This window comes from Myiozetetes cayanensis, unplaced genomic scaffold (genome assembly GCF_022539395.1).
Source record: "Myiozetetes cayanensis isolate MyiCay16 unplaced genomic scaffold, myiCay2020 scf6-25, whole genome shotgun sequence".
In the NCBI taxonomy this organism is placed as follows: domain Eukaryota; kingdom Metazoa; phylum Chordata; class Aves; order Passeriformes; family Tyrannidae; genus Myiozetetes; species Myiozetetes cayanensis.
This window is the reverse complement of record NW_026087853.1, coordinates 37,698,861-37,726,497: the sequence shown is the minus strand read 5'-3', so window position 1 is coordinate 37,726,497 and position 27,637 is coordinate 37,698,861. Positions and strand designations below refer to the sequence as shown.

Here is a 27,637-nt window from a genome sequence, read left to right as displayed (position 1 = left end):
GTTTCCCTGTTCTTTTGTAGCCTTAACTGGGATCCTGTCACAGTGAAGATGTGCTTTTGCTACAGATACATGTGGTACATGTGATATGTGTTAGTTTTGCAGTTGTTGTGACAGGTCTTGTAACTTTTGCCAATGCCCTGCACTGATCTATGTTATTGTAATTTGTCATCTCTGTGAGAAGGAGGCTTGGACGCCTGCAGGTTATTAGAGATGAAGAAGAGGAAAGTGTTACATTACCCTTCTGTCATGCATTCAATTACTGTTCTTACTGCCTTCATATTGTCTATCTGAAGTTACACAGAGCATCTACATAAGTACACACAAACATTCATTATCATTGTTTGGGGAACTGTAGTAATTTCTACTCCAACTGTGTGTTACTTCAGTGTGTTTCAGAATCCAAAATGTGCAATAAGTGTACTGTGAATTATCCAAAGGCATAATTCAGATTTTTCCTAGTCCACATACGTGTTTGGGAGTTTTGTAGCTGACTTAAGTGAATTTCGTATGTTGCGCTGCATGGACTTGACTGGAGTTCTCCTCAATGTGAAAATGAACTTGATAAGGTGCTTTTAGAAGAGGTTTAGAAAATATTAGTGGACATGATAGACATTTCAGAAGAAGTTTTGTACAGATTGAGAAGGGACAGCAGCTGCTGCTCCTCAGCTTGAATGACGAGGGAATAATTGTGACCTGCTGGTCAGCCACCCTGTAAGGCCTCATCGTTTTATCAGTAGCTTCTCATTGAAACCACTGCTTATACTCTGGGTTTCTGCATTTGGAAAAAGGTTTTTGGAGGGGGGAAACAGCAGTTAGTGGCATGTGTTACGTGAGAGTGCTCACTGACTCTGTTAAAGGCAAAATGCAAATGAGAAAACCCATTGGACTTATCTGACAGTGCTTATTTGCTGGAAGCTGTCATCTTTTGTAAGTTTTTTTTCTCTCCATAAGAAACGGGGAAATGTATTTGTAGTCTTAAGATACAGTTACCTGCAAATAACAACTTCATTTTTATTTTTTCTGAGGCAACTGAGGTAGAAAATGTTTTTAAGGAAAAAAGGCTCTGAGAGTTATTTAAATGGCTTTAAACAATTTAGTACTGTGCGTGTTGCAACACAGTCATCTTCTGCTTATGGTTTGTAGAGAGTGGGTTTTGCAGACCAGAATTTCTGAGTTGTGATGATAGAGAAATTCTAAGAGTTCTCCTCGGTACATTCTGTATGTGATTTTTCATTACTTTTTATACAATGTTTCAAGAAACTGCCAGAAATATTTGATACAGAAGCTAGTACCAATTGCTTAGGGAACTTTTGTGGAAAGAGATATACTTCTGTATTATCTCGAACTGAAAAGGAAAATGAATGTCATCTGACACTTTTTGGGCAAATCGTCCAACCACAAGGACGTGTGCAGCCAAGCACTGACGGAGTAGTGTGGGGAGATGCCTAAGTGTGCAGAGAAGATGGGATTTCAGGCATTCTTTCTCTTCAGGATTTGCTTCAGGTAGATTTGGACTGATGGGACTGCAAGTGTGGTAAATATTTATTTTGTGCTGACTGTCCCTGAGCACTGTGCAGGGTACAGAGGTGGCGCAGCACGGTCATCTGAGTGAGTGTGTGTGTGTGTGTGTGTAGTCGGGACGATGCATTCAGTTCCATGATGTGGAGCCGTGCTGCACTAGCCAGTAGGAAATAAGGTTAGAAAAGTAAGAATGAAGTAACTTGGAACTCAGTAGCTCCAGAAACTAGAGTGGCTTTTCTTGTATGACAGCTCATTTGGATCCAATTCAGTACTAATGGTTATTCCTCACATTTCACATGTAGGTGGGGACAAATGGCTTTGCTAGACTATTAGGTTTGAGGCTTGCATACAGTGGTTTCACCTACATTTTTTACTTTGTTATCTTTCTATTAGCCCAGAGGAAGCAAAAGCAAGGAAGAAGATTGGGTTGGTAAATTGCCATTGCTTTCCCATTTCTCATAGGTGTAAAAAGTGAAGGCTGAAAATGTCTTTTGTACAGCATTATTACTGTGTTGCTGAGTGTAAATTGTGGAAAGTGAATTTACAAAAAGTAGCTTCTTCTCAAATTCAATACATTCTTTTATTTAACTGTTGTGATTAGTGTATTTTTACTGTTTTATTTTCTTTTAAAGTATTAGGTTCCAGGAAGATTTTAGGCAAAGTTAATATTAATGAGTAATTTGAAAATAGAAGTTAATTATTAATAACACCTCAGAAAGTCAGTAATGTACTGGAACAAAAATGGTAGCTTCCTGAAAGAAGATTGTTGGAGTAAGACTCTTCAATCAGTGATTTCCAGCGGTATCCCGGAAAACAATTTAGCAGAGTGTTCTGTTCAACATCTGGCATTCTGATTTTTAAAACCTCTGTTCTTTCTGTTTCCACACTTTCTTAAAAAGGTGGTTCTGTTTTAAGCAAGGAGGTGTTCTTCTCTGGAGATGAAACAGAAAAATTGTTACATTTCTCTTTGATTCCTTGTGTTCTGATACATTTTTTTAATTACTATGTTGTTATTTTTAGCTAAGTTCATCCTTGCACCTTCCTTATTTAAACTTCCTTTTCACATGATTCTGATTTTATCTAGAATTTTTGTAGCCTATTTCTCCTTACGTGCTTAGACCCAAATTGGAGGATAAAAAGGTTAGTGTTTTCAGTCTTTCTGCATTCACCAATATCAGTTTACCTCAGCTCTTCCAACTTTTAAAGGCTTATTTTTGCTTAATAATGTAAACAGCCAGAAGACCTAGTTAAGATTAAAGTCTTAGTATATGAAACAATTGTACTGACAGTTGGGTTTTTTCCCCTGGAAATGGTGCAAAAACGTCAGGAGAAAGGAAAGGAGGAGTTTTTTCTGAGTGCCTGGATACATTTAACTGTTTTATTTATAAAGTCTGGAAGCAGCAGAACTATGGAATTAAGAAAAATCAATTCTTATTCTTTACAATGCTGGAGTTTCTGCTGACCCATCAGCCCCTTGGGCTTCTGCTCCCACAGAGCTGCTGGGACAGTGGAGGGCGACGTGTCTCATCCTCCACACACGGCGACATATGGTGTGTGGGACATCATCAAAATACATGAGAAGCAACTGAAATTTCCAACACCTGTCTTCTGTTGTATGTCCTTGTACTTTCAGTTATGGTATTTTTGTCAATGATGATTTATTTTTTTAGAATATATTCATGTGGATTAAATCTGGCAGTTATTTATGAAAGAAAACTAAGAAAAAACCCCACTGAACGACCAACAACAGATTTTGCTACTGGCTACTGCAATAAATATGCTACTTTCTGTCCTCGTGCAAGTGGATTACAGGAAGGTTTGAAACAAGGGCCTTTCCTTAGCTCTCAGCATGCCTCTGTCTTGACTGAGTTAATGGAATAGTAGAAGAAGTAACAAAAGCAATTTGTTGGTGTGTTTACCAGAAGCACAGCTATTTTTAAAGTCAGCATTTGAACGTACATTGGATTTCCTAGAATCTCCTATTTTGAGTAGAAGCACCAGATTAGAGCTGTGGTTTTATGCAAAACAGTCAAATGTATGGATTTGACGTGTCATCTTAAATGCTGGACCAGGTGAGTCTTTTTTCTTTTGTATTGGGACTGTGTTTCATGCCTAATATTGCAGAAACGCCCTTGTGCAATCTATGTTAATTCATTTATAAGGCAAAAGAAATAATTTGGCAGCCTTACAGGTTGAATGGTTTGTGTCCAGGTTCAATAATAAAATGTTAGAACTGAACAAAAATGTGAATAGCAGTGAGTATTCTTGCCTTAGAGTTCACTGCACCTTCCTTAAGGCCATGAATTTTGTAGAACAGTTTTTCTTGACTTCTGCTTAGCAGAGATACCTGTCAAGGGGACTTACTGACTCAAGATCTGAAACATTAAAATGTGCAATGCTGGAGAGGTCTGGAGTACCTGTTGAACGACTGGTACTGGCACTTCTTTGAGTGGTGCTTGTTAGAGGCCTGGCTGTTAGGCCAGCAGTGGGGATGTCGGCTGCTCTTGAGTGTGAGGCCTTTTGTGTGCATGGATGTGGTTTAGCAGATTGCTGTTAGGAGCACGTGGAAATAAGTATTTGTTTTCAGATGTCTCGGCGTACATCAAGCGTCAAACATACATCTTTGTATGGAATACAGAACACATTTAAACACATGCCACTCACAGAAATGCAGAGACAGATTTCTTGTAATATTAGCTTATTCACATTCCTTGTATATATATGTGTGTGTGTGTATGTTTTGGCGATGTTCTTCTCATTTGAAGACAGATGAAACTGGACCAGCCTTTGCTCCAAGCTGGGGGAACCTGAAAGCCTTTTGCCAGGCAGCTGCTTGGCTGTAGCTCCATTGGCCACAAGGGTGATAAGTCTGAGAGTGGATGTAAAGTTCAGGTTTGGTTGTGCCTGGTGGTGAGCAGTGCCCAAGCTCATGTAACAGCTGTGCCACAACTGAGGAGGGACCCGTGCCTTGGTGGGGTGCCTGGGCTGCTGTTCCCGCTGGTTTTCCAGCTGCCTGGAGCCACTGGAGCAGCGCCCAGCAGCTGGAGTGGGATTGGCGATGGAAGTCTCCAAAGTCTTGTTTGTTCTTCTGTTAGAGCCTTTGCAAGCACCATAATGTGCATTAGGAGTAAATAATGTCACACAGGAGAGGTTTAGTGCTGACTATGGAGTGAAATCCAGAACAGCTTTGATAGTTGAGCGTGAATGAAAACTTTACAGTGTAACATTAGTGCTCCAGCTTCACTGCAGACAGCTTTAGGTAGGGGTTTGAGATCGGGACAACCTCGTAGGCAGTGAAGCTCAGCAGCGTCGGGCGCTTTTTCCGTTGCTGCAGATTTCGGTCTGCGCCGGTGCCTGCCGGGAGCCGCCGGAGGGCTGGCGGAGCGGCCCGGCCGCCCCCGCCGTCCCCGCTAGATGGCGGCCGTTCCCTCCCGGCTCCAGCGGCGCGCGGGGCCTCCCGCCCTGCGCAGGAATGGGATTGCTGCCGCCCCGGCTCTCCGGGACACCCGAACGAGAGCCTGCTTGCGCTGGGGGGGCTCACCTGTAGCAGCGCTACTTTTTAGTGATGTGTGTAACTGCTGAGCTTCTGATCTCGCTGATTTGTTACGATTTTAGAAAGGGAAGGTAGAATGTTGAAACAGGAATTTTCTCGGTATCTTCCAAGGAGAGGAAAGTTTCATAATGACTGAATTAACAACTAAATAACTTGTTAGCCATTTTAGTCGTTTAACCACTAGAGAAGTGAGGTTGAAGAAGTGCATTTTACTTATTTGTGGTTTGGTTGGTGTTGGGTTTTTTTGTTTGTCATCATCGTCCCCCCGTGCCTCCCCATTATTTTTAATTCTGTGTAAATATAAATTTGTGAGGTTTTGGAATTTTTTGTTCTGTAACAGTTTCAGCTCATTTTTTAAAAAAGCAAAACGTTGCACATTTTGGGGTTTTGTTTTTTGTTTGTTTCTTTTAGGGGGGAGGGGAAGACAAGTTTAATGTGAAATATCTATTCATATGCATTAAGAAGGTCTTGGAAGACCAGTTCTTGAGGATGTCAGGGTTCCTGCTACTACCTTCCATGTTCTGTTAAAGTAAGTTTTTAATCTGATGGTGCAAACACCATTGACTGCAAACTCTTCCAGATTCATGGAGCAGGAACAGCCAGTAGTTTAAGCAGCATGAGTTTGTCTTCAGTGCTTGTTTTTTACTGACAGATTGTTAACCTTTAGCTTTCTTTAAAGACCATTCTGATGATAATTGATGAAAATAAATACAGAAACATTTGTAGCAGAAAGTTTTTGAGAACATATGCTTTTCCAGTATGCACATGCGTAGTGTAATGGGGTAGATTTGGAAAAAAAATACAAGAGCACAAAACAATAGACAGAAGTGTTTGTTACTCTAATTCTGTTTTGAACAAAGTACAGCACCAAAAGTATTTACCTGTCTTAAAACAATACCTACTCATTCAGTATAGTTAAAGACTTTGCATAACTGAAAATAAGAACATCAATTTGGTATCAATATTATTAGGACTTTATGTAAGTGAAAACCTGAGCTTAGATCTGAAACCTCTGAAAAATGTCAGGTCCAGAGAAGCATGCATTTTAGCAGATGCAACCACTTAAATGTTTTGGCATGGAAAAGCTTACTTTTAACTATTTTGGGATTTATAAATGTTAATGTATTTTGGGGTTTAGTCTGTTAAAAGCCTGTTAGAAGCAGGTAAGTTATCTGCTTCATCCTACTCCGTTCAGCAAACTTTGATATATTTCTTCTCTTTGAGATGTGAACTAGAGCGAATTGAACAGAGGTCATCTTATTTACTTCATTGCTTGTGCATCTTCAAGATTGATATTACTGGTTCAGTTCTAAAATTATCATTTACCAGGTGCTAAAAAACATGCTGCTTTAGTTTCTTATGGAGATGACTGTATTTCAATATAGTCATAAAGTGAAGGCAATGGAAAAGCTGGACATCTAGAGATCCTTGGTAGTTTTCTAGTCTCATGTACATTAATAATCCAGGAGAGATTAGTTACTTTTTAGATTTTTCCCTCTGAATGTGTCATTTCTGGCAGAAAATATGTTACAATACAAATAGAAATTTTAATGCAGGTTTACCAGTAGTATCTTGGCCCCTTGCAGAAAGTTAAGTTCAGCAAAACTCAGTGTTAGGGCTCCTTTGGTGCTGGAGCTAGTCTGTAGGCATTATTTGCAAATAGTTCAGTATTTAACTGATGTCACTCAAAACAGTATTCAAATTTGAAAATATTTAGCTGGGTCATATGGTAGAGCTGGATTTCCTAGATGCTTTATGAGATAACACCTTTGTTTTTCCATTATGTTCATAACCAACATATATACCTAGGGAGATCTGCTGTGAATCTTGTCACTATGACAAAGGAAATGATAATATCTTTGATTCTAAGAAATTACAATCAGGAACGCAAGCCTTTTATAGTTGCAAAGTGGAAAAAGCACATCTCCAGCTATGAACACATTGAGAACAGTCATTCAGTTTTAATTGAAAACTGTCACTCAGGGAGGAAGACGTGGGTGGTATTTGTCAAACAGAGTGAATGTCAGCAAGGGCAGAGGTGCAGTGTGGTATTGCCTGTGCTAGCAACAGGATGCGCATCTGTAAGTGATTGCTGCTGTCAGCAAAGTGGAGGATGAGTGTGGTGGACAGATTTAGTTATAATATCAAACAGCAGTGTATGCATACAAGTAGTGAACATTAAAAGAGGGATCTTTGGAGTTGAGGGAGAGATGTTCTCTCTAGGGGAATCAGCTCAGGGTTTCTAATTTAAGCAGTGCAAAAAGTGGTCTAAACTGTCCGGAATTTGTGAGGGCAGGGCACATGCCAAGCATTACTTAGTCTGTTTCTGTTGTTGATGGGGCAAGAGATTATTAATTTTTTAATTAGAGTATTAGAAGAGTTGAATACCATCCTAGGTACAAATTCTTTATAAGGGTCAGTAATCAGTTATGCTGTTGTGGTTTCATGGAAATTGATAGTTGAATGACCTACTAGAAAAGCAGATACTTTTTGGTGCAGTTTGCAAGTACAACTTTCATCTGTGTCATATCACTGCAGAGTAGAAGTTCATGCTTTGAAATGTCTGGGATATGTGACTGGCAATAGAGTTTGTGAGAGGAATCCATTGGCCTGGTTATTTGTCCCAATCTCTGGGCACTAACATTGAATTATGATTAGAGTAACTTTGTGACATCAAGCAGCTTCTTCACTGCAGCACTACCATCCCTTGCAGTATACAGCTTCTTCCTACTTATTTGCTATTCCCGTTAAACTGTTACAATTCTAGCAAGCATTAGCACTTTGCAAATTCTTTGTCGTTATGCTGTTTCTTATTTTCCGCTTTAAATGTGAAACACAGGTAGCAGCTATATGATGTGGCTGTACAGCCCCAGCTGTATGCGTGAAGTTTAAGCAGTGTAGTCCACATTTAAGGCTAATCATACCCATCTGTGTCATTTGTCACATTTCTGCGTCCTAATTTGTCACTTCCAGTTAATTCCCACTAGCTGTGCAGAGTTGTCAGGTGTTTTAGTTTTTATTACAGATGTGTAATTTCAGCTCTCAGCTCTTCACCCTGCAGTACTGAGGCACTCTGGTCATTCTGCATTTGCATTCTGCATCCTTGTAAATCACTCTTGTTTGAAATGCTGTTGCCATCAACGCATCGTGTCTTCCTGGCTCCCCTCGCCATTGCACAGGCTGAGGGAAAAATGGCAGAGCAGGCAGCTTTTCTTCAGCCTCGGCATGCCATGCCTTGTGCCAGCTGTGCTCGTCAGCAACCTTGCAGCATCAGGCTGTCTTGTTTTCAGGGGTGACGGCTTTGAACGGTGGGAGGGTTTGGGGTGAAAGCAGAAGAAAGAGGATTGCTGAGGAGCAGGTGACAGACAGGTGCTAACCTGAGTGTCTCAGAGCCCACCTTAGGCACGTTCTGTAAATCCTCGGCATCCGGGTCCTGGCTGGTGCACGGAACGGGGGAGAGGAGGCTCAGGCACCAGCAGGAGGCCCAGCCGACCGGTAAGAGAGGTGATTGTTTCCAGCCGGCAGCAGCGTCGGGTGCTCCTGAGTGATGAGGTGGCACTTGCAAGCCAGACTGATGAGTCCTTGTGTAAATAGTAGTGTTAGCAGTGCTGCAAAGGGAATGATTTATGACAAGAGGGTGTCTGCAGTTTTAAATAAAGTGTTGCAACAGCTGCACAGACACAGATTTTAGGGTTCTGTGTTCCAATTTTAAATGTTACAGTCCCTCTAATTTTGGATTATTTTGACTAGCACAGCTGTTAAGCCTTTCTCTCCTCTTTTCCCGTTCCTCTCCCCAAAGAACATAAGCCTCTGAAAGTCCAGGGTTATCTGTCATAATGTGAGCCTTGCTGGCTATCATATATTTAATGAATGCTATTAACTACCTGGTGATTAAGTTGGAAGAAAGAAAGGAGAGTAACTTGAAGCAGGACCACGACTAAAAAGAAAGACAATACCTTAGCTTGTAGCAGAATATTTTTCAAAATAATGTGCCTAAAAATACACATTTATTTATATATTCTTTAACTTCATTTAACTTCTTTAACTTCATTTGTTTTGGGAACCACTTCTGAAAAGCATACGAAAAGCTTTTTCTGGTGCTTCTTCAGGAGGTATTCTACTCATGTTGCCTAAACTGGCTTGCCTATTACAGTTACTTGCCTTCCCAGCACACTGAGTTAATCAATGCCTTTGAGAAGTAAGATCACCTCACCCATTTAACAACTGACCATTTAAATTGCTAAGAGCACATATTAAATGTTTCTGCAGTTTTGTTAGTGTTAACTAAAATATCTCACTATTACTAGCTTCATTTTTTCAGATAAAATACGGAGTATTTTCTTCATCTGAATGTCTTTTGCAAAATGTCACAAAAAAACAGATCAGGGATAAACAACAGAAACCCAAACCATATCACTAAATATAAACAATGGAAGACAAATTTGCTGGTTCGTGAGGAGTTACGTAAATTAATAAAGTCATGTTATTTTTGGATTTGTTTTTTGCCTTTAATGTTTTATGGTAATTTTCTGGTAGTAGAGTTTTAATGAAAACATTTACTCATGTAAATGAGGGTTTCAGTTTGCTTGTGTTAACAATATTATTTATTTTTGAAAAGAAAAATCCTTCCTTTCTTTACCATCTCCTTTCAGAAATCTTTTGGAACTACTGAGGAAATGTCATCCTTCCCTTGACATTCATGTTTTGTTTGGGTTTTTTCTTTTATTTTAGTTTCTATGAAGTAGTGTAAACTCTAGCTTAATTTGATCTGGCATCCCCGCAGTTGAACATTTGTAAGTATCTTGTATTGTGGCCCATCTGGGTTGTCATAGAAACCGGAGACCTCCATCCTCCTCATTGTTGTTGGAAATGGAATGCAAACAGGGCATCAAAGTGACGTTTTTCTAGTACAAGTGAGATCCCTGTGAAGAGCCAAACAGAAAGGGTTCTTACTGGTTTTGTGCTCCTGTGGCCTGTTGTACCAGTTGTTACAGTACCCCCTGTTTTCTCTTGAATGTCTAGCAGCTGGGTAATAGAAAAAAATGTGAGCATCATGAAAAAGCCAAGCTTGTGTGGTTTATCTTGTCCACAGATTTTTCCTTTCTATCTTTTCTTGATGTATTTGTCTTGAATTGGGGCTGCTAACTAGTAAGGAGGTCGGAGCATGTTACTGCAAATCATTTGCGCTGCAAGGGGCTGAAAGAACCAATTATGTAGCACGTACATGTGGTTTAACGTTTGTCTGCACTGATCCTCTATCCTCTTACAAGAAGAAACAGCCAAATAATTCTGGCAAACGTGTTGAAAGTTTCCACTTGCAAAGCAGTAGAAATACTGAGTGACTTTTCTTCAAATCTGTATGTGTTTAACAGCTATAATTGCAAAATCCTATACTGCTTCCCTTCCCCCACGTACGCTCCAGCTGTGTACTCAGCAGTTCTGCTGGCATGCTGGTGAATGGTCCTGTCTCCTCCCCAGGACAAAGAACCTTTGAAATCGCCGCTGAATACTAACCAACACTGCCAATTGTACGTGATCATGGATTTCCAAAATAGGTTGAGAAATAATTTTCCAAATAGTGAGTTGCTCATCAACTGAGAGACAGGCTCCGTCAGCACAAAGGGGGCACAGGAACAGTTTGGTTTTTCGTGTGGGAGAAAAATCTTAGTACAGTCTGTTCATGCTGAGCATGCTGTTGCTGGCCTAAAAGCAGCTGCCTGTATACTCTGTGCTGCTGGTGCGGTTTCTCAAGCAATGTGGGTCACTGGGCAGGCTTCTGGTCTTCTCTAAATTGATTAAGGAAATCAGTTTCTGCCCCTATGCAAAAGATGGATCCTCCAGTTCGGGGAGCTATGTGGTATGAAAATCTGTGCTGTGTTGAAAGCTTGGAGCAAAATCTCCTCTTTCGTCATTGCTCCGGTAAATTGGAAGAGGAAGACGAGAAATGTGGAGGCAGAATGCTACCATCCTCTCTGTTATTTGTGTAGCTCATAATAAATACATTTGAAATGCAGAGCAGGAAAAAGCCACTGAATTATTATTACCATTTACATAGTACTAGTATGTGTTAAATATTTTAAAAGATTTTTGCAGACTAGGTTTTTGGCCTGCAGAGCATACAAGCTAAGCATGCAACCTGCACGTGTGGAAACAAAAGCAGAAAAATAGTTAAAAGTGTGGGTATGTAGAGTTAAATCAAGCAAGGTTTACCAGTCAGTTCTTGCATATGTGTATAAGAAATATGAACCCTTTTTCTTCAATGAAACAGTTATTTCTGATATACTGAAAAAAAAATTTGAAAGTATTCCCTGCACTACTTACTTGTGTCACCTCAGACATCCCTCTGGGCATAAGCCTGAAATGTCAGTGAGAAGGGGCTTTAAAAGGGGCCTGTGTGACCGAAGTGTTCTCTTTTTTCGAAGTCAGTCTGATAAAATGCAACACTGTCTTCTGCAAGCCTTCCCTGCCAGTGAGAAAGAACTAATATTTGCTTGTCTGAGTTCACTGCTTTGATTCAGCTTTACATTATCTCTGAGTGCTCAGAATCACAGAATATGCCGAGTTGGAAGGGACCCTTAAGGATCACTGAGTCCAACTCTTAGCCCTGCACAGGACCATCCTCAAGAGTCAAACTGTGTAACCGAAAGTATCATCCAAATGCTTCTTGAACTCTGTCAGGCTCTTTGCTTATGCAAACCTGTTTCATCTCACTCTTTTCTGTTTCATGATTTTTTATTTTTTTTGTTTTCTTCTGAGCTTCCTTGCAATCTATGACAGCTTGACTGTCTTCCTGTGCAAACTGACAAACATGTTTGGGGTTTAGTGTGGTTTTGATGCAAACATATTTATATGATTCTCCAAACAAATGCCATGAAAATCCTACAAGGCTCATAATGAGTAGTGGCTATACTGTGTGAAGTCAAGTATTTCTGTTTGTACATTAAGTTCTTTACACTGGGTTGGGGCTTTGTTTATTCGTTACATTTCTGCAACACCTGTTACACACTGACATTTTTGTTACAATTGGTTGACATTTTCTCATGTTTTGACCATGGTGTTTCTCTTTTTAGAGTAAAGTTAGATCACTAGTTACTTCCATGCCCTTGCATGTATTTAGTGCGTGTGCGATAGATCTTTTAAAAACCTCTTTCCTCTGATTACATCTTTTCTCAACTCCAGATGGATTACAATAAAGGATAGTTTTACCAAAACAAACAAATAAATATGCCCTGTTTTTTCAATATGTGCTCTGTTGTATTTTTTAGAAAACAGAAACAAACCCTGAAGCTTGCTTCCCCAAAGCACCCCTGCATTTCAGCATCAATTTGATTTATTCAGAGGTAATATGAGGGAAAATGGTATCTCAGCTGCGTCTTTTGTCTAATGGGCCCCCTACCTCAGAGGCTGCAGAACCTGATCCCTAATGTTGAAACTCCCTTCAGCTTCTTATTTTGTAGAGGTTATCTGAGAAAGAGAGTTATGTGAGGGCTTATTTTTATGGTCAAGAATTTAAAAGGGTATGTGGTATGTGTGTAAAACTTTATTCTTGTTGCAAAGACAGTGCAGCTTTAAGGTAGTTCTCGGGGTTAATAATAGAGCTTGAGATCCCAGTATGAGTAAAGTTACCAGACGTGAGGAGACAAAGCAAGATGTCTTGCTGTAACAACCTGTGTTTCAGTTGCTAGGTTTCTGTAATCTTTCAGCCTTTCTCAACAGCGCAACGTTTGTTTCCTTGAAAAAAAAATAATCCATTGGTGAGAAACCATGGGGAGGAAAACCGGTGTTTTGTGATTTACAGTCTCAGAGACAGATGTGATAGGTGTCTTTAGCAAAACATGAGAGCAACCCAGTGACGCTAGATTTAGAAGTCCAAGCATTCTGAGCTAATGCTTCCAAACATATTCACAACTCAATTGTCATGCAAGAAGTGCTGAGTGAACGCCAATGAAATAATACTGAGTTTCACTAGGACTGTCTGATACCTCCTAGTGCAGGTTTAGCTGGTCAGGCCAGTTTGTAGCATGAAATGTGTTCATCCAGTAATACATCGCATGTTCTCTGCAGTAAGTAGCAAGTCAAACATATGGTGTGAAAAAGAACTTACACTTCATTATGTGATGAAAATATGTTTAATGTTTTTGTTTAATCTTTTTTTTTTTAATAAAGTTAATTTGCCTTTTAAATCTAATATGGGCCTGCAGAGGCAAAGAAGAAATCTTGGTCTCCCCTAAAACCACGCTTATGATGTATATTTAGTGTTGCATAAAGAGGAATTACAGGGGAACTTATTTTCTCTTTCTTACCTTGCTTTGACAGACAACTCCTTGGAGAATTATAGAAATTCATCAAAGGTTTCTTCAGAGTTCATTTTACATCTCTAGCATTTACAATCTGTCTTTAAAAGTTTTAACAAAATCCTAGTAACAAAAATTCTCCTCCCAGAAAAACAAAATTCTGAAAGTTTTAGCTAGTTGCACTAGGACTCTTTTCCCACCATTTAAAGTGAGATTCTTACATTTGTATTTTTGATATCAACAATCTCTCAGTCTTCAAGGATTATTGTTCTGGGAGTCCATCACCACACTGCATATTTCTGTATGTTAGGTTAGGGGATCTGTTCACCCACCTCATGGGCCCCACAAATGCTCAGGAGGTCTTCTTGATCAACATAATATAAAAGGAAGATACTTGCATTATTTTTGAGAGGTCTGCTGTAAAAAGGAATGATAAACCAGCGTAGAGTAAAAATATTTCCTTCTGAAATATTTTCTAAGAGGTGTTGGGAAAATAACTAACATTACTAAAAAGTTCTGAAGAGGCACACTTCTCAGGCATTTATTAGTCAAAAAAGTCTCCATCAGCTGCAATGTTGCATTCTTCACAGGTGAGTATAGCCCACTTGTCAGAAAACAGTATTCCAAATGGCATAATCCAGTGATGGCTCAAGAAAGTGGAAGCACCTCTGCAGTGCTTTATTCTGAAAGCATTTTCAACCCTAGATGCTTACAGCCAGGAATTTTGAAGCTTTAAGTCATGATTCTAGTATGCACTCCAAAAAAGATGAGAGAGCAAATTATAGAGGCATTAGGTACAATTCATGTGTACGTAAATTCAAAATTCTTTTTTACAGAAGTAGGAGCCAAGTGTGGCACAGAAATGTGGTTCTGCATTCCTTCCCACTGCTATCCTGACCTGAAAAATTTTAATCCTAGCTCAAACGAGATTTTGCTGTGTTACAGTATTGAAGCACTATAGATAAATTTTTACAGAACAAGAGATATGGACGCTTTAGATAATTTTCTTCAATGTCCTAATCATGTTTGTTTCAAATTTATTAGACTTAAGAGTGGGCATCGTCTTTAGTAGAGAAATTATGTCTGGACAAAATTTATCTTGCACTTTGTTGATATCAAATGTATCCCAACAAAAGCATTCATTATTCTTCAAAAAAATTGTTGTTATAAAGGTACTTGTGTTTGCACTTTGAGTAAATGCATCTTAGAGGGAAGAATTAGCTGTCCTCTAACTATTCAGCTTTCTTGAGGCAACTTCAGCAGCATTCAACCATGTCCATGAATTCTGAATTTATGTGATATAGGCTTATATGGTACAAGTTAAATTGGCTTCCAGACTGAATTGGCATCTTTAGATTAAATTTAAGAAAATTTGAGAAAAAAGGTCCAAAATCTATTAGAAAATTACTTAGAAGTGGAAAGTGGGTCTGAAGGTCTTTAATGATCCCTCTTGTAAACCAAGGCTCCTCAGGGAACTTTAGGTGGGTCCAGTAGCAGTGTTTACCTTTCTGTTATAAGAGAAGAGCCACCTTTGTTTTGTTTGTACTGGAGGGGATCTTTGACAGTATTCACCAGAACTCTGATATAAAATTCCTGAACCATTCTGAACAAGGATGGGGCTGGATTCATTGCTTGGCTTGTAGCCAATCTCTGTAGAAACAGTTTGTTTCAGACACTTCAAAGTTACCAAGACTTAGAAAACAGCAGGTCATTTTGAAATATTAGCTGAAAGTTGGGAAACTTACCATAGAAGTAAGTTATATTTATTTATGGAGTTACAAGCAGATGTGAGTATCACAATATGTTAAAAAAACAGGAGAAGGATGGGAAAGGATAATGGAGCTAATAGCAAAAGGAGTATCACCATCACTCACTTTTATAGAAGTTCCAACTCACTTATAAAAGTTCCAACGGATAGTAGAAAATGTCATCTGAAAGTGCAGATTTTGTAGTGTTTCATTTATTTTTAAAATAATTTGGATTCTGTTCAGATTGTTTATAATCCCTCCTTCCAAATTCGTTTCCCTTTTATCTGTGTGAGCATGTGCTGACGCTGTTACTCAGTATACACAAGTGCTAATCTACCTTCATGCACATGGAAAATAGCTTTCCTGGCACTGAGTTAAAAACTCCCATAGAATACATTATTAATCGAAGAAGTCTCTCTTTTTAGAAAAGCCTATCATTTATGTGGTCACCGTTGAGGAGGTTATAGACAAATATTATGCTGTTTGTTACCAGTGTGATCTTCGGAACGTACAACAAACAACCCCAGATACTGAAAGTGCATTTAAAGGAGATTTAAATTTCAAAAGTAATTTTTCTTCTCTACACTCTGGTTGCATACACTAACATGATCTAATTATAATGCAATGACAACTTCTTTTCTGTTGCCCTGCATGTTTTAATGCTCTAAATGCGTTTCTCTTGGCAGGTCTCTGCCTTTCACTCTGAGGTGAAAGCATGGTAATTGTACAGTTCCCCATTGTGAATAATTCCCTGGTTCTGCATTTGGCTTTTTGTGGTAGATCACGCATCTCTGAAGTTCAAGGGGTAGAGTTGTGAGGGAAGTGGGTAGGGGGAGACTGGTGTCCATCTGTGTATAACTGAGCTGAATGTGGCTGCGGCTCAGTGACAGAGCCTCAGCCTGGCTTCTGCTAAGTCTGCCGAGCTGAGCTGTTTCTTCAGTTACACGTGCTGGCCTTGCAAACGCTGCTGAGCCTTATCAAACACAGCCAGTTGGTGCTGCTGGTATGAAAGCACAGGGGAGCTCTCATGTGGAAGGTTAATGGAGTGTAATTAGAAAGAAGAATGAACTGCTCGACTACTCTATCTCACCATACCTGCACTGAGAGTGACAAGTGCTCTGATCTTTTATAAGCCCTAGAGCAGAGGTTTAACAGACTAAAATTATAACAGTATAACTGTCAAACAAGCAAGTATGCTGTAAAGAAGTATTATGAACCTATAGGAATATGAATGTTTATGTTCCATTGTGTGGTGTCTATTAGTACTTTTTTCATGCAGGATATTGTCCATACTTATATAACAGGTCTCAAGTACATTTTCCTGTGAGGTGTCCATTGAAGCCAGAACGATCTTTCTGTTCCGGTTGTGACTTCTTTGTATCTGCATCTCACATAACCATTACCTTGCAGATGAAGTGATGGCACCATCCTGAGGCATTTTGATACCAAGGAATTAAACTTTCATAGAGAGGAGTTCTGGCAGAAGTAAGAACAGTTACTGGAATTTATATTGCAGGAAATAAAAAAAAATTAGAGAATACATACATAAACTGAGATTGGACACTAATGCCTGATCCTGTGAATTTTTTTAGGTACTATGTATGTCTGTTGAAAACTATCATGTTCTTAAAAATTTTTTTTTTCGTGTTTCATTGAGCATGCAAGTTTTTTTTTCTTTTAATAGAATGCTGATAAACTTTAATTATGAAACTGTTACTAGGAAGCAGAAGGAAGACACCACATATCAGTTCCAAAAAGGACAAGGAGGTTAACCAGTTTAACTTCCCGCATGTTAGAAACCATCATATTTTACATATTTACCCTGTGTGATGTCTTCTGACTTCAGGGAGAATTGGAAAGTTCAATTTTCAGGGTACTAAATTTTTTGTCTTCTATATCTTTGTTTTCCAGAAAACAGGGGTTGTATTAGCCTGCCAGTTATTCTGAAGGCCCTTGCAATGTCAGCAGGTTGATTAGGGGAATTTTGCCCAACTAATCCTAGCAGGCAGTCCACATCCTGCATTGCGGTGGAAGGGAAAAAATATCCGAGCAAGCCTGACCCGGGGAATGTTTTTTCCCGTTCCAAGTCTAAAATCAATAATATCTAAATATATAAAGAAGCACACAATAAAAGGCATCAAAGAAAGAAGATAAGCTCGCTTTGTTTAGCTTCTAGCTGTGACCAGTGTCTTGTATTTCAGAGGAAGGTGAGAAAACAACCATGAGTATATCTGGTTGTTTGTGCCTCTGGACATGTTCATGTTCTAAAGAATAAGGCTGTCTTTATGTGGAGTTTCAGTGCTGGGAATGAGCACTTGCACTGTCCCTGGTAAGGGACAAGCATGAGAAGAGTCTTCCCAAGTCCCAGATCCCTCTCCCCCTCACATGTACTATACAGTCTGCTCTGAAACTTGAGTTACACATTTCCTTTACAAAGCTGTATAACCTTGTCATAGAGACTTCAAACCATGGCAAACCGTTACCTCTCGTATTAGGCTGTTCCAGCATTTGACCATATTTGCATCTTTTTTCAAGGTTGAATTTGTCCACCCTCAAATTACAGCCACAGTCATCATTTTACAGTTTTCAGAGAAACTAAGAACCCTACCATCATTGCATTTGTTTTCTTTATATGAATATCTATACTCTGTGAGAAGTCACCTCTCAATAAACTGTATATGCTGAGCCTCAGTAAGCTTCACATTACACAGGGCTGTTTGTTGGGTCCTTGATTATGTTGTGGTTTTCATTTGAACTGTCTCCAGTAGCACTGCATCCCTCGACAAAAACGGTAGTTTTCCATTCTTTTGGCAAAATGCCTGTTCTTGGGTGTTTTTAAGAGAGGTGGAAGTTCAGCAAATCTTTAATTGTTGAGTAGTTTTAACCTTACTTAGTGATGTACCTTTTGTACCAAGATAAACAAAGGCAGGGACAAAGTCCCCCTCCCCATAGCAGTTTTAAACTGGGAGGGTAAGGAGGAACCACTGCTTTGTTTTTCAGTCACTGTTGCCTGATCTACAAACCTTGATACAATTGAAGGACAACAGTTTATGTCTTCTGCAGTGATTTAATTTTATGTCTTCTCTGTGAAACATGCATTTTTCTTTGTTTTAATCATCCTTGGTTAACTAAAGAAAATAGTACAGCAGGTATATTTAGCCGAACAGAGTGTCTGTATTTGATATACTGTTTAAGTGACTAGGAAGAAGAGAAAAATCTCATTTGAGTGGGGTGAAACTACGACTTTTTGCTCTAATAACTTATTCTGCCTGTGAACAGATCAACAATGAATTGTGGTGTGATGTTGTTAGTGAGAGATTTTAATTGAACTGATACTAAACAGTATTTAGTTGATGACATAGGGACAATGCTGGTGTTTGTTTGTGATATTTGTAAAGCAACTGTGGAAACGAAATATGAGATGCTGCTAACAACATCAGAGTTATCAGTTAGGGTTTGTACAACATAGTTTGAGCATCCAGATCTTTCTGTTGACAAAGAACACATTTGCGTTCTGTGGTTTAATAAAACTAGTCATCTTTTTTGATACTTCTGATCACGCATGAAGCACATGAGCATGAACTGTGTATGTTTTCCTTTCGTGAGGAGGAGAGGAGGTGTGATTCAGTCATGAGAATAGCTGTATGATGAACAAGAACCCTGCTGAACCTGATTAATGTTTAGTTGAGGACTGATACTGTGCAGTAGAACGTTGTAAAATTACTTTATGACTATCCTTTCCACTGGGGTTATTCAAAATATGAGGAGTTACCAGATTAGAAAGTGCACTTCTATTTAGGTTGTTTGTTTCCAAAACATGAAATAAGTTTACTAATTTAAATTTCTCTACTTTATTTGCTTAATGCACACAAATTCAGTTTAAAGGATGTCATGTTGCAAGGTAAATCAGAGGTAGGAGAAGAGAAGCAGCAGGCCCAGCCTGGCAGTGCATTTAGCTTTGGTAACTAGCTACTGCCCGTAGATGCGAATGGCTTTTCCATGGGGGTGATTGTTCCTGTGTGTCCTCCTACATAGAAATCATAATCCACAATATTGTTTGTTCTGAGATTTTATATCCCAAACTTCAGTCCATGACAGATTTTACAAGGCCATATTACACACTTCTAGTAAAGTAGGTTTAATCAGAGATCATATAAACTTTTTTTTTGTTGAAGTACAAAGAACCCTGGTTTCATTTCTGCACAACCTGGATGACTTTTTTATTTTTCCCTAAGGAGATTCTGTCCCCCCCATCCCCCCAAACAGACAGATAGGGGTAGAAGAGTGAGGTGGGCAAGATATAATTAAACTGAGCACCTTTTCCAGTGTAGTCAGCAGTTCAATTTTTAAATTTCTTAAGCGTTTTCATGTTGAGCTGAACCCCATATCCTTTTGCCGGGTTATGTTTGTACTTGGAAGTACTTCTGTGAAGCAGAAAAACCTGAAGTAAGACAAACTTTGTCAAACCTTGTCAAATTAAAAAAAAAAATTCATTCCTTTCTTTCCATTCCTCCTTAATTGTATTCAAAGTACTACACACAACTCTTTTTCCTGTTCTGTTCTGACTATTGTCACACGCTTAATTCCCCATTCATTAATTGCTTCATTGTTTAATTATTGTAGCTGTTTTTTCAAGTTTCTTTGCATTAACAGAAGTGCTGGGGTAAGAAGCTAGACATTAGTTATTTAATATATTAACCTGCAGGAAAACATCGTATGTGTGCTGCTCCTACTAGTTCAGTCTCTGCACCCTTCTTTATGCAAGAGTAAATATTCTAAAACAAGAGGACGGTGATACATAAGGCATTTCACAGTACAACATTCCCTTCCAAAAATTATTTGGTCTTATGGTGTTGCAAATGGTAAAAGACACGGTACTGAAAATTAAGCGATTGAGAAGTCATATAAAGCAGAATAGCACAGTAGCTATTTTTGGCCATTTTCATTTATAATCCTAGCTATATTTCTAAATAAAATTTAAAAACCCCAGAAGCATTCTCCTCTATTAAGAACAAAGGAATTAACATTATTTTCAGAACTGGCAGAATCCACTTCTGAATGATTTTTAGCAACTTCAAGTGATGTTTCTCTATTATAAAGGAAATATCCCACATCTTTTTCAAAATACATATGTGTTTCAAAATGCGTATGTGTGAACTGTGTGTTTCTCTCAGGATCACACCTGTAGTAATTATTTTAAATAGTTTTAAATATAATTGAGTGTAATAAGTCTACCAGCATTTTTAATGACAGAAATACTTTCACATTATGCCAGTGCTATCTAACAGTATTTCTCTGACATAACATCAAAGTAGATTTTTATGGAATTAAGATTTATTTAAATTCTGTTTTACACAAGGTACCATATGTCATAGTCAGTAATTGTTTTAAAGTTACTAAGACTGCAAAGCAAGCTCCTGAATTTAGAGCATACCAAAATTAGCTGTACTGTCTTGGTCCCTCTCTAGTGCTCATTCATATCCTAAGTGTATTGTTCAGTTCATCCCACAGGACCATCATGGCAGAGGGAGGAGAAGCATTTAGTTGCCCTGACGTGCTCTGCAAACCCTTTTAGACGTAGAGAAGAAATCTGTATATCTTTGTGCACCTTTAGCTGTGTTTTCTGTGAACTGAATGCAGCACGTGCTGTTTAGGACAGTTACTGGAGTGTTGGCAATCCAGCCATTGACTGGGTGTGGTTAGATATCTGTGTATTTAACAAAAGCTTAAAAAAAGTTGGATTTTTAAACTATACCAATAAACAGTGTGCATTTCAGTAATCATGTCCAGTAAGGCATTCAAGTATGAGGTGGAGGTGGTCTCCCAGTCCCACTGCTACATTTCCACTCGGCACACAAGCACCTCTGCCTCGGAAGAGCCTTTTCTGACTGAAAAATATAGATGCCACTTGGATCACCTTTAAGAAGTAGGAAATTGTATCACTCAATTTTCGTGAAATAAAATTATTTCTAGTTTAGTTGGTTTGGATGTTTTTGTTGATAAAAAGATTTTCTGTAAGTAAAGCACAGCCAGAGGTGCAGAATTCCATAAAAATACAGGATAACCACAGAAATAGGTGAAAATATTTCTATAGTCCTTGGATCATTCTTTCAATGGAATTTAATTCAAGTTGGTTTGCATGACAGGGTTTTTATTCTTACTGGTGTAGATTCTGCATCATCAATTTCTATAATTGGATTTCATTCTTAATTTTAAAATTAAGACAGCATCTTAAAACATTAGATAAGCATACAGTTATTCTCCTTGCTTGTACTCTTTCCACTCTGAAATTGCATTCCCAAAATGCACCCTCTTTGCAGATTAAAGACTAGAGTTATGCTGGATCTCCAAAACCTTTTAGCTTCTTTCTGCCATATAAGTTTTGGTATCTTTTGGTTTGGGTAGCGATAGGGAATGGGACTGGCAAAGAAAGAGGGAGGCTGGAAGGGAAGATTGCAGAACAGTGAAATTCCTTCCATCCTCCTCACTCCCAAATCGGAGGTTATTTGAAATCAGTTCTGCCTCTTACCATTTCATTCGCAGCAGTTGGCAGTTTTTGTATCCCAGAGAACATTTCTTGGTCGTTGGAGGGCACAGGTAACAGAGGATCTGTAATAGCTGACTTCCTGAAATTGGGAGAGCAGGAAAGCGGGTTGCTAGCAGGCAATTGAGCAGTTCAAACCGCATGAGCCTCAGTTTTGTCATCTAAAATGTATGTATTGCAAGACTGTTTAGTAATCTACTTTTCTTTTTTTGAATATATTTTAATTTGTATAGATTTTTGAAGTCTAAAAACAGACTGTCCTTTAGATATGGATGCTTTTTCTGAACATGTTTCCTGGATAAAGAAGAAAATGTGTCACCAAATGAAACAAGGGATCTAGTATTTTAAAAATAACTGTACTCAGAGAACTATTTATTTCTTGGTTGACTGATTAAAATGGAAATAATGCTTAGCTAATAAGGATAAAAACTTTAAACCTTACTAACTTTTAAGTTTGCTCCAGGGACTTTGCTTATCCTGTAACAACTTATTCATGATAGTTTTTATATGAGCATAGGGATATCTTTTGACACAGATACATGACCAAGAAGACCTATTTTCTGCTTAATCAAACCAAAATAATCATCTAATGCTGTGTTAGGATCTGGCCAATGGCATGAATGAGAAAGTGGTATCGCTAAATGTCACAATATTGATTGCAATTATTACCTTTAGGAAAGAATCATGTAAGATGTCTCAGGCTCTGTGAACTAAGTGGTGTGAATGGTTCTTGATGAGATTAGTGATAAAGATGTCAAGACAGCAAGAGCTATGAGATGATGTGTTGTACTCACAAGGCACTGTTAGACAAATGAATTTTGAAGTAGTCTGATAGTAACTGTTGCAGCGGACTAGCAGTTCCTTTTTTGGGTAGAATACAGTATGGAAAAAAGGATGTGATTATTCATTCTTTCATGTTCTGGATGTAAAGAGAGGATTGGCATTTGTTTTTGGGGAAGATGCAGTAATCTTGAAAGACAAATGCTGTACATACCTTTGTAGTATGGCAGAAAAAGAAACTATTCTAGGAATATAAGGAGAACTAGAGCTTTCTGACATGCAGAAAACCGTTATGTTGTGTGTATGATGAGGTGTTTATGATTGAGTTAATCTCAATTTAAAATTTTGAAATTGTCAGTAAGAATTTAATTAAATATTCCTAAATAAAAACAAGAAGGAAAAATGGTAATGATTAAATTTGAAGAATTAGACCAATATTTCTTAAGAATTTTGTGGTTCTTTTAGATAACTTCAATCCCACTGACACTCTGGTCTCTAAGGCATGCAGCTAGGATTTTATATCAGCCTTGGCAAACTTCAGTCCTAGAGACTGTGTTTCCTGCAGCACAAACTGTCTTTAAAATTGATTAAGAACAGTCAATAATTGAAGAACAGTTTTAAAATACAGTCTTAATGAAGTCTGACAGTAGACAAGAGTTTCTTTCGTAGTGCCCTGCTGTTTAATTCCCTGCAAAACGAGGCTCTGCTGACATTGCTGCAGACAGACACGTGCCGGGGCGCTTGTGTGGCTGCAGAGCAGCGGTTCCAGCAGGATGCTGCGGGGGAGCCGTGTGGTGTCAGACCAACGGCGTGGGCTGAGGCTGTGCAGAGGAGGACGCAGCAGAGGGTAGTGCTGAAAGTGGGAGTAAGATCTGCTCTGAGTTCCTGTGTACGTGCAACCCTGAGAACCTCGTCTGGTTTTGCTAATTCAGCTACGTAACTTCGGAATATATTGTCAGAGTCTCTCTCTTGATAACTACAAACAGAGAATCCCAACAGTCTTGCAGATAGTAAAATGATTTCTGTAGTCTCAGTGTAGCACTTTTACTGGCAGTTGGTAGAAGCAGCTTAATAAACTGCGTAAGCAATTGGCATGCAGTGCAAACTTCAGTTTTACTCTCTGAATCTTAAAAGCATTAGATGTTTCTTCCAATTTAATATCTGCATAATGGATATGGATGGCAGGATATGCTCCTGCCAGGCAGCTCTCAGCAGCCTTTACCAGGCCAGCCTAGACTTCCAGAGCAATGGCGTTCTTCCACTCACATTATCCGTCTTGTGCCAAATATGCTGAGCCTCAGTTTTTGCACAAGGCACTAGTAAAAGCTGTGCTTCGGGCCTGTTTTTCTCCAGCTCTGCAGGTCAGGATTTGGGCCTGGGGGTGGAACAGGCAGCATGTGTATTCAATGTGACTCACCTTGCTCCTGCTCCCCCAACTCAATGGCTCTTGCCCTACTGTAGCAGTATGGCGGAGGAGTCCTCCAGCCTTCCTGTCCCATCCTTTTACCAATGTTCCTTCCATTGTAAAGAACAAGATGGAAATTCTTTCATTCTTGGACCACTGCTGCTGATTTTTTCCAGTCAGGGAATCAGTAGAAGAGCACCATTATCCCCGAGTTTCATACAGGCAGCTGTGGAAGACAAAAACTCCCTTCCTATTCATGCCAGGTATGGTAATTCTTCAGCCTCCTGGGCAGTGTATGTGCAGTCGATTTTTTTGGCAGGTATTCTGTAGGCATGTTACATTATTTCCTCTCCTACTTTTCTGCCTTCTCCTCTCCTTCCCCTAGGGTTACTCTCTGGAAATGTTTTCTCAGCTCTTGTATCTGCTGACATGGCACTTTGATTTGCAGGTTAACATGGTTGATCTTTTCAGAAAGCAATTTTAAATGGTTGTTCAGTTATTACGTTTATGAATGAGCTGATAGACACAGGCCATTTAAAACTGTGTAAAGCATCTGAATTAGGAAAATGCCTCCTACACTCCTATTATTTTGTCCTTGTTCCAGCAGAGAACAAACAATTTACAGCTTTTAGGCTTTGACAGCTTTTAGCACTTCACTGGATGCAGTGTAAGATAGTTCTGTCATGCTCCTGTCCGTTACCAACTTCCTCCATTTTCAGTGAGGTTGGACCTGTGTTTCTCTTGTCAGAGCTGAGTGTGCATCCTCAGGGCTGTAGGTGTTGTAGAAGCCAGGCAGTCCTTCTTCTGTACCTGTGAGTTGCTGAATTCAGTCTTTTGCTTAAAGGTCAATCATGTGAGCTCACACTTGTCAACCTTATGAAACAGTGGTGGGGTTTGTGTTGCTTTTGCTTTTTATTTGGCTTTTTAAAGTTCCAGTTCTCAAATCTGTTGATTTGGGAACCTGCCCCTTTTGTTATCTTCTTCTGGGCTAGAGGTACACACTTAGTAATTGAGGCATCATGCAGTTTTAACTCATCATAACTAAGACACCATAAGTCTAGGGTATGTCAAGAACCATGCACAGGACAGATACTTTGTTAGCTCAGAATGTCATAATTCTGTGGGAGTAAAATTTGAGGAAAAATACTGTTCCAGTTAGTTGTATTTACAATACACCAAACAAACTGGATTTTTTTTAAATGTTTTTGTCTCCATCTCTGTTTTGTACCATGTCTTAATAATAATGCTTCAAAACAAGCCAAACGAAAATCAAAACATTTGGTATTATCAAAATGGTTGGTTGGTTTTATTTTTATTAAATTTTCTATTCCATGTAACTGCAACTGCTTGGGGCAACCCACTGTCAGCACCTGGCTCTGGTAGAGGTTTCCTAACCATTTCTGTCTCCAGTAGGGCTTTCTCAGTTGAACCTGTATCATATCTCTTGACTTCATTGTTCTCTTTTGAAGCCAACCCTTGTTGTGTATTTGCTTTGCAGTGTGCATATGCTCTTGATTGAGAGGGCTTAGGTATATAAAGCTGTCCTAACTTGGGGGTGGTTAGAGTGTAGGAAAGAAATGTCCATTTTTGGCTATGCCTGCAAAAGGTAAAAAAGGTTTTATGGTGTTTTCCCTCTTGTCCACACTAAAGTAAAATATAAACATAGATTATGATCCCTTACTATCTGTGGGGCAATGTGTATCTGAGGCTGCAGGTCACCTCACCTGGTCTACTCTTAAATCTTGTAACTGTCTAAAGATACACAATGGCTACCAGGAGAAGAAACCTCTTTTTAAAATAATTTCAAACCTTAATGGAAGCTATATTGTAACAGGAAGCCTTTAAGCTGGGAGAAATAGATCTGGGCCATTTCCTTCCCATGCACATAGCCCTCTCTGATGCTTTTTCAGGTGACAATATTATTGAACAGAATGACCACACATCCTATTCCCCACTTTGCACTCAAACTGGTTGTCTGTCCACTCAGTTTTATACAAAATGGTATGCCCATTGCCTTGAAGTCAGCTGCGAGGCTTCAACCCAAAGTACTTTTTTGTCACTGTTAGGAGTGGTACATGTTTGAAGGAATCAGGAAATTTGGAATCTGAATGCTAACATGTCTCATGTAAATACAGGTTAATGAGCTTTTGCAGTGGTTTGTGAATAGGCTGAATTTTGTTGGGTGGGTTTCTGCAAGGACAGCGAGGTCACCCTGCTGGGCTGCTGTACTCCTTTGTGGCCTATTTTATGCTGTGCCTATTAGATAACAACAATATTCAAAATTCCAAAAAGAGAAATCCCACTAAGCTTTTGAGCAGTTCTTTATTTACATTATATAAATGTATATTTAGGTGCTATTATTTTCTCTAATAAGTGCAGCTAAATAACTGTCATCATTTCTGTTTATGTTTTTGTTTATCTGGTAGAAAAGAGTGGTGGAACAGCTTCGAAAGAATTTGATAGTGAAGCAGGAACAGCCAGACAGTAAGTTTCAAATACAGCCATTGGCACAGTCAGAAAACAAACTACAGACACCACAGCCACAACCACTACAACAGCTACAGCAACATCACCATCAACAGCAGCAGCAGTCCACTGCACCCTCTCCAAACGTGATAGGATCACAGGTAAAAAGCCATGATAATTCTTTTCCTTGCTAACGGTGAAGTTCGCTAAAAATGAAAAAAAAAAAAAAAAAAAGGAAAAGTGCATATGGATTTTGTGGGGTTTTTCTGCAATAACCTCCTAAGTCAAAAAAATTATGTCATTTTAAAAAGTTGAATGATAACCTCACAGAAAAGAAGGGTGGCAGTATCACCTTCCTTAAAGTAAGTGAAAGTTTAGTAAATGAACCTGTCTTTTCCACAGTTGGATGAATGATTGTCAAACCCTACCCAGTAGATACACACTGTATGAGGTTATGACTAAAATCCTTTATTTCTAAAAGATGAACAGAATGCCCACTGGATCTGTGAATAAACTGTAAGAAAACAGTTCCCTCTTTCTGCTTCATTCTTATTTTTAAGGATTTGTCTGAGAGTGTAAATGACTAATTGAATACTTAAAGTTTTAGAAAGTAGTGTCTTTATTGCAAGGCAAAATAAATTTCAGTACAATATAGAATTAGAGACATAATCCCATAATTCAAAAGAGAAAGTGGTCTCCTTTCACTGAGAGGGGATTTTCAAGTTTCTCCTGTTCAAATATTTAAAATCCCAAAAGTGTGCTAATAAAACAGCTAGAAATTGCAGGGAGATGTTCTGTAACAGGAAGTGTATGTGAGATCTTTTTTTCCTGCTGATGCAGTCTTAGGAGTTCATGTTTACCAGGATAGGCAGATGGTAGAATTCACCCGTGAAGTTCACTTTATGCACATTGCAGTGAATCACACCCACAGCTTTGACCAGTTGGGATTCTCATTTTCCCTTTTCCTGAAAGCAGAGGAGGGAGAAATGGTTGGACTATTAGTTCTCTCTTTAACTCAGCAGGTTGGTTTGGATGCACTCTAAAATGTATTTGTGAGGCTTAGCTAGTTGTATTTTTGAGAAAAGAATACTGAAGTAATGAAGCAAATTTAACTTAAGGAAAATGCATTTCTGATCAGCAACAGCAATATCTAAAGCTAAAATAGAACAAAGAAGTAAATACTACTGTGCCCTGAAATATTTCTAGGCAAACAATAGATCACTCTTAGCTGTATCACTGATCTCTGTTTTTCAGTCAAGAAACATGACAGCAAATGCAGTTTCATGTGTTTCTCTGTATTCCACACTTTGCATTCATGCATTAACT

At 38.9% G+C, this 27,637-nt stretch overlaps 1 protein-coding gene across 11 annotated transcripts in view; it reads left to right on the top strand.

Annotated features, from left to right (window-relative positions):
- Positions 1-27,637, top strand: part of PHF21A (PHD finger protein 21A) — a 136,397-nt gene that overhangs the window by 75,443 nt on the left and 33,317 nt on the right. For all 11 annotated transcript variants that reach the window (XM_050336589.1, XM_050336591.1, XM_050336581.1 and 8 more), the window contains one exon: positions 26,272-26,472. In XM_050336589.1, coding sequence (XP_050192546.1) covers positions 26,272-26,472 — 201 coding nt within the window. The remainder of the gene's footprint in view (positions 1-26,271; positions 26,473-27,637) is intronic.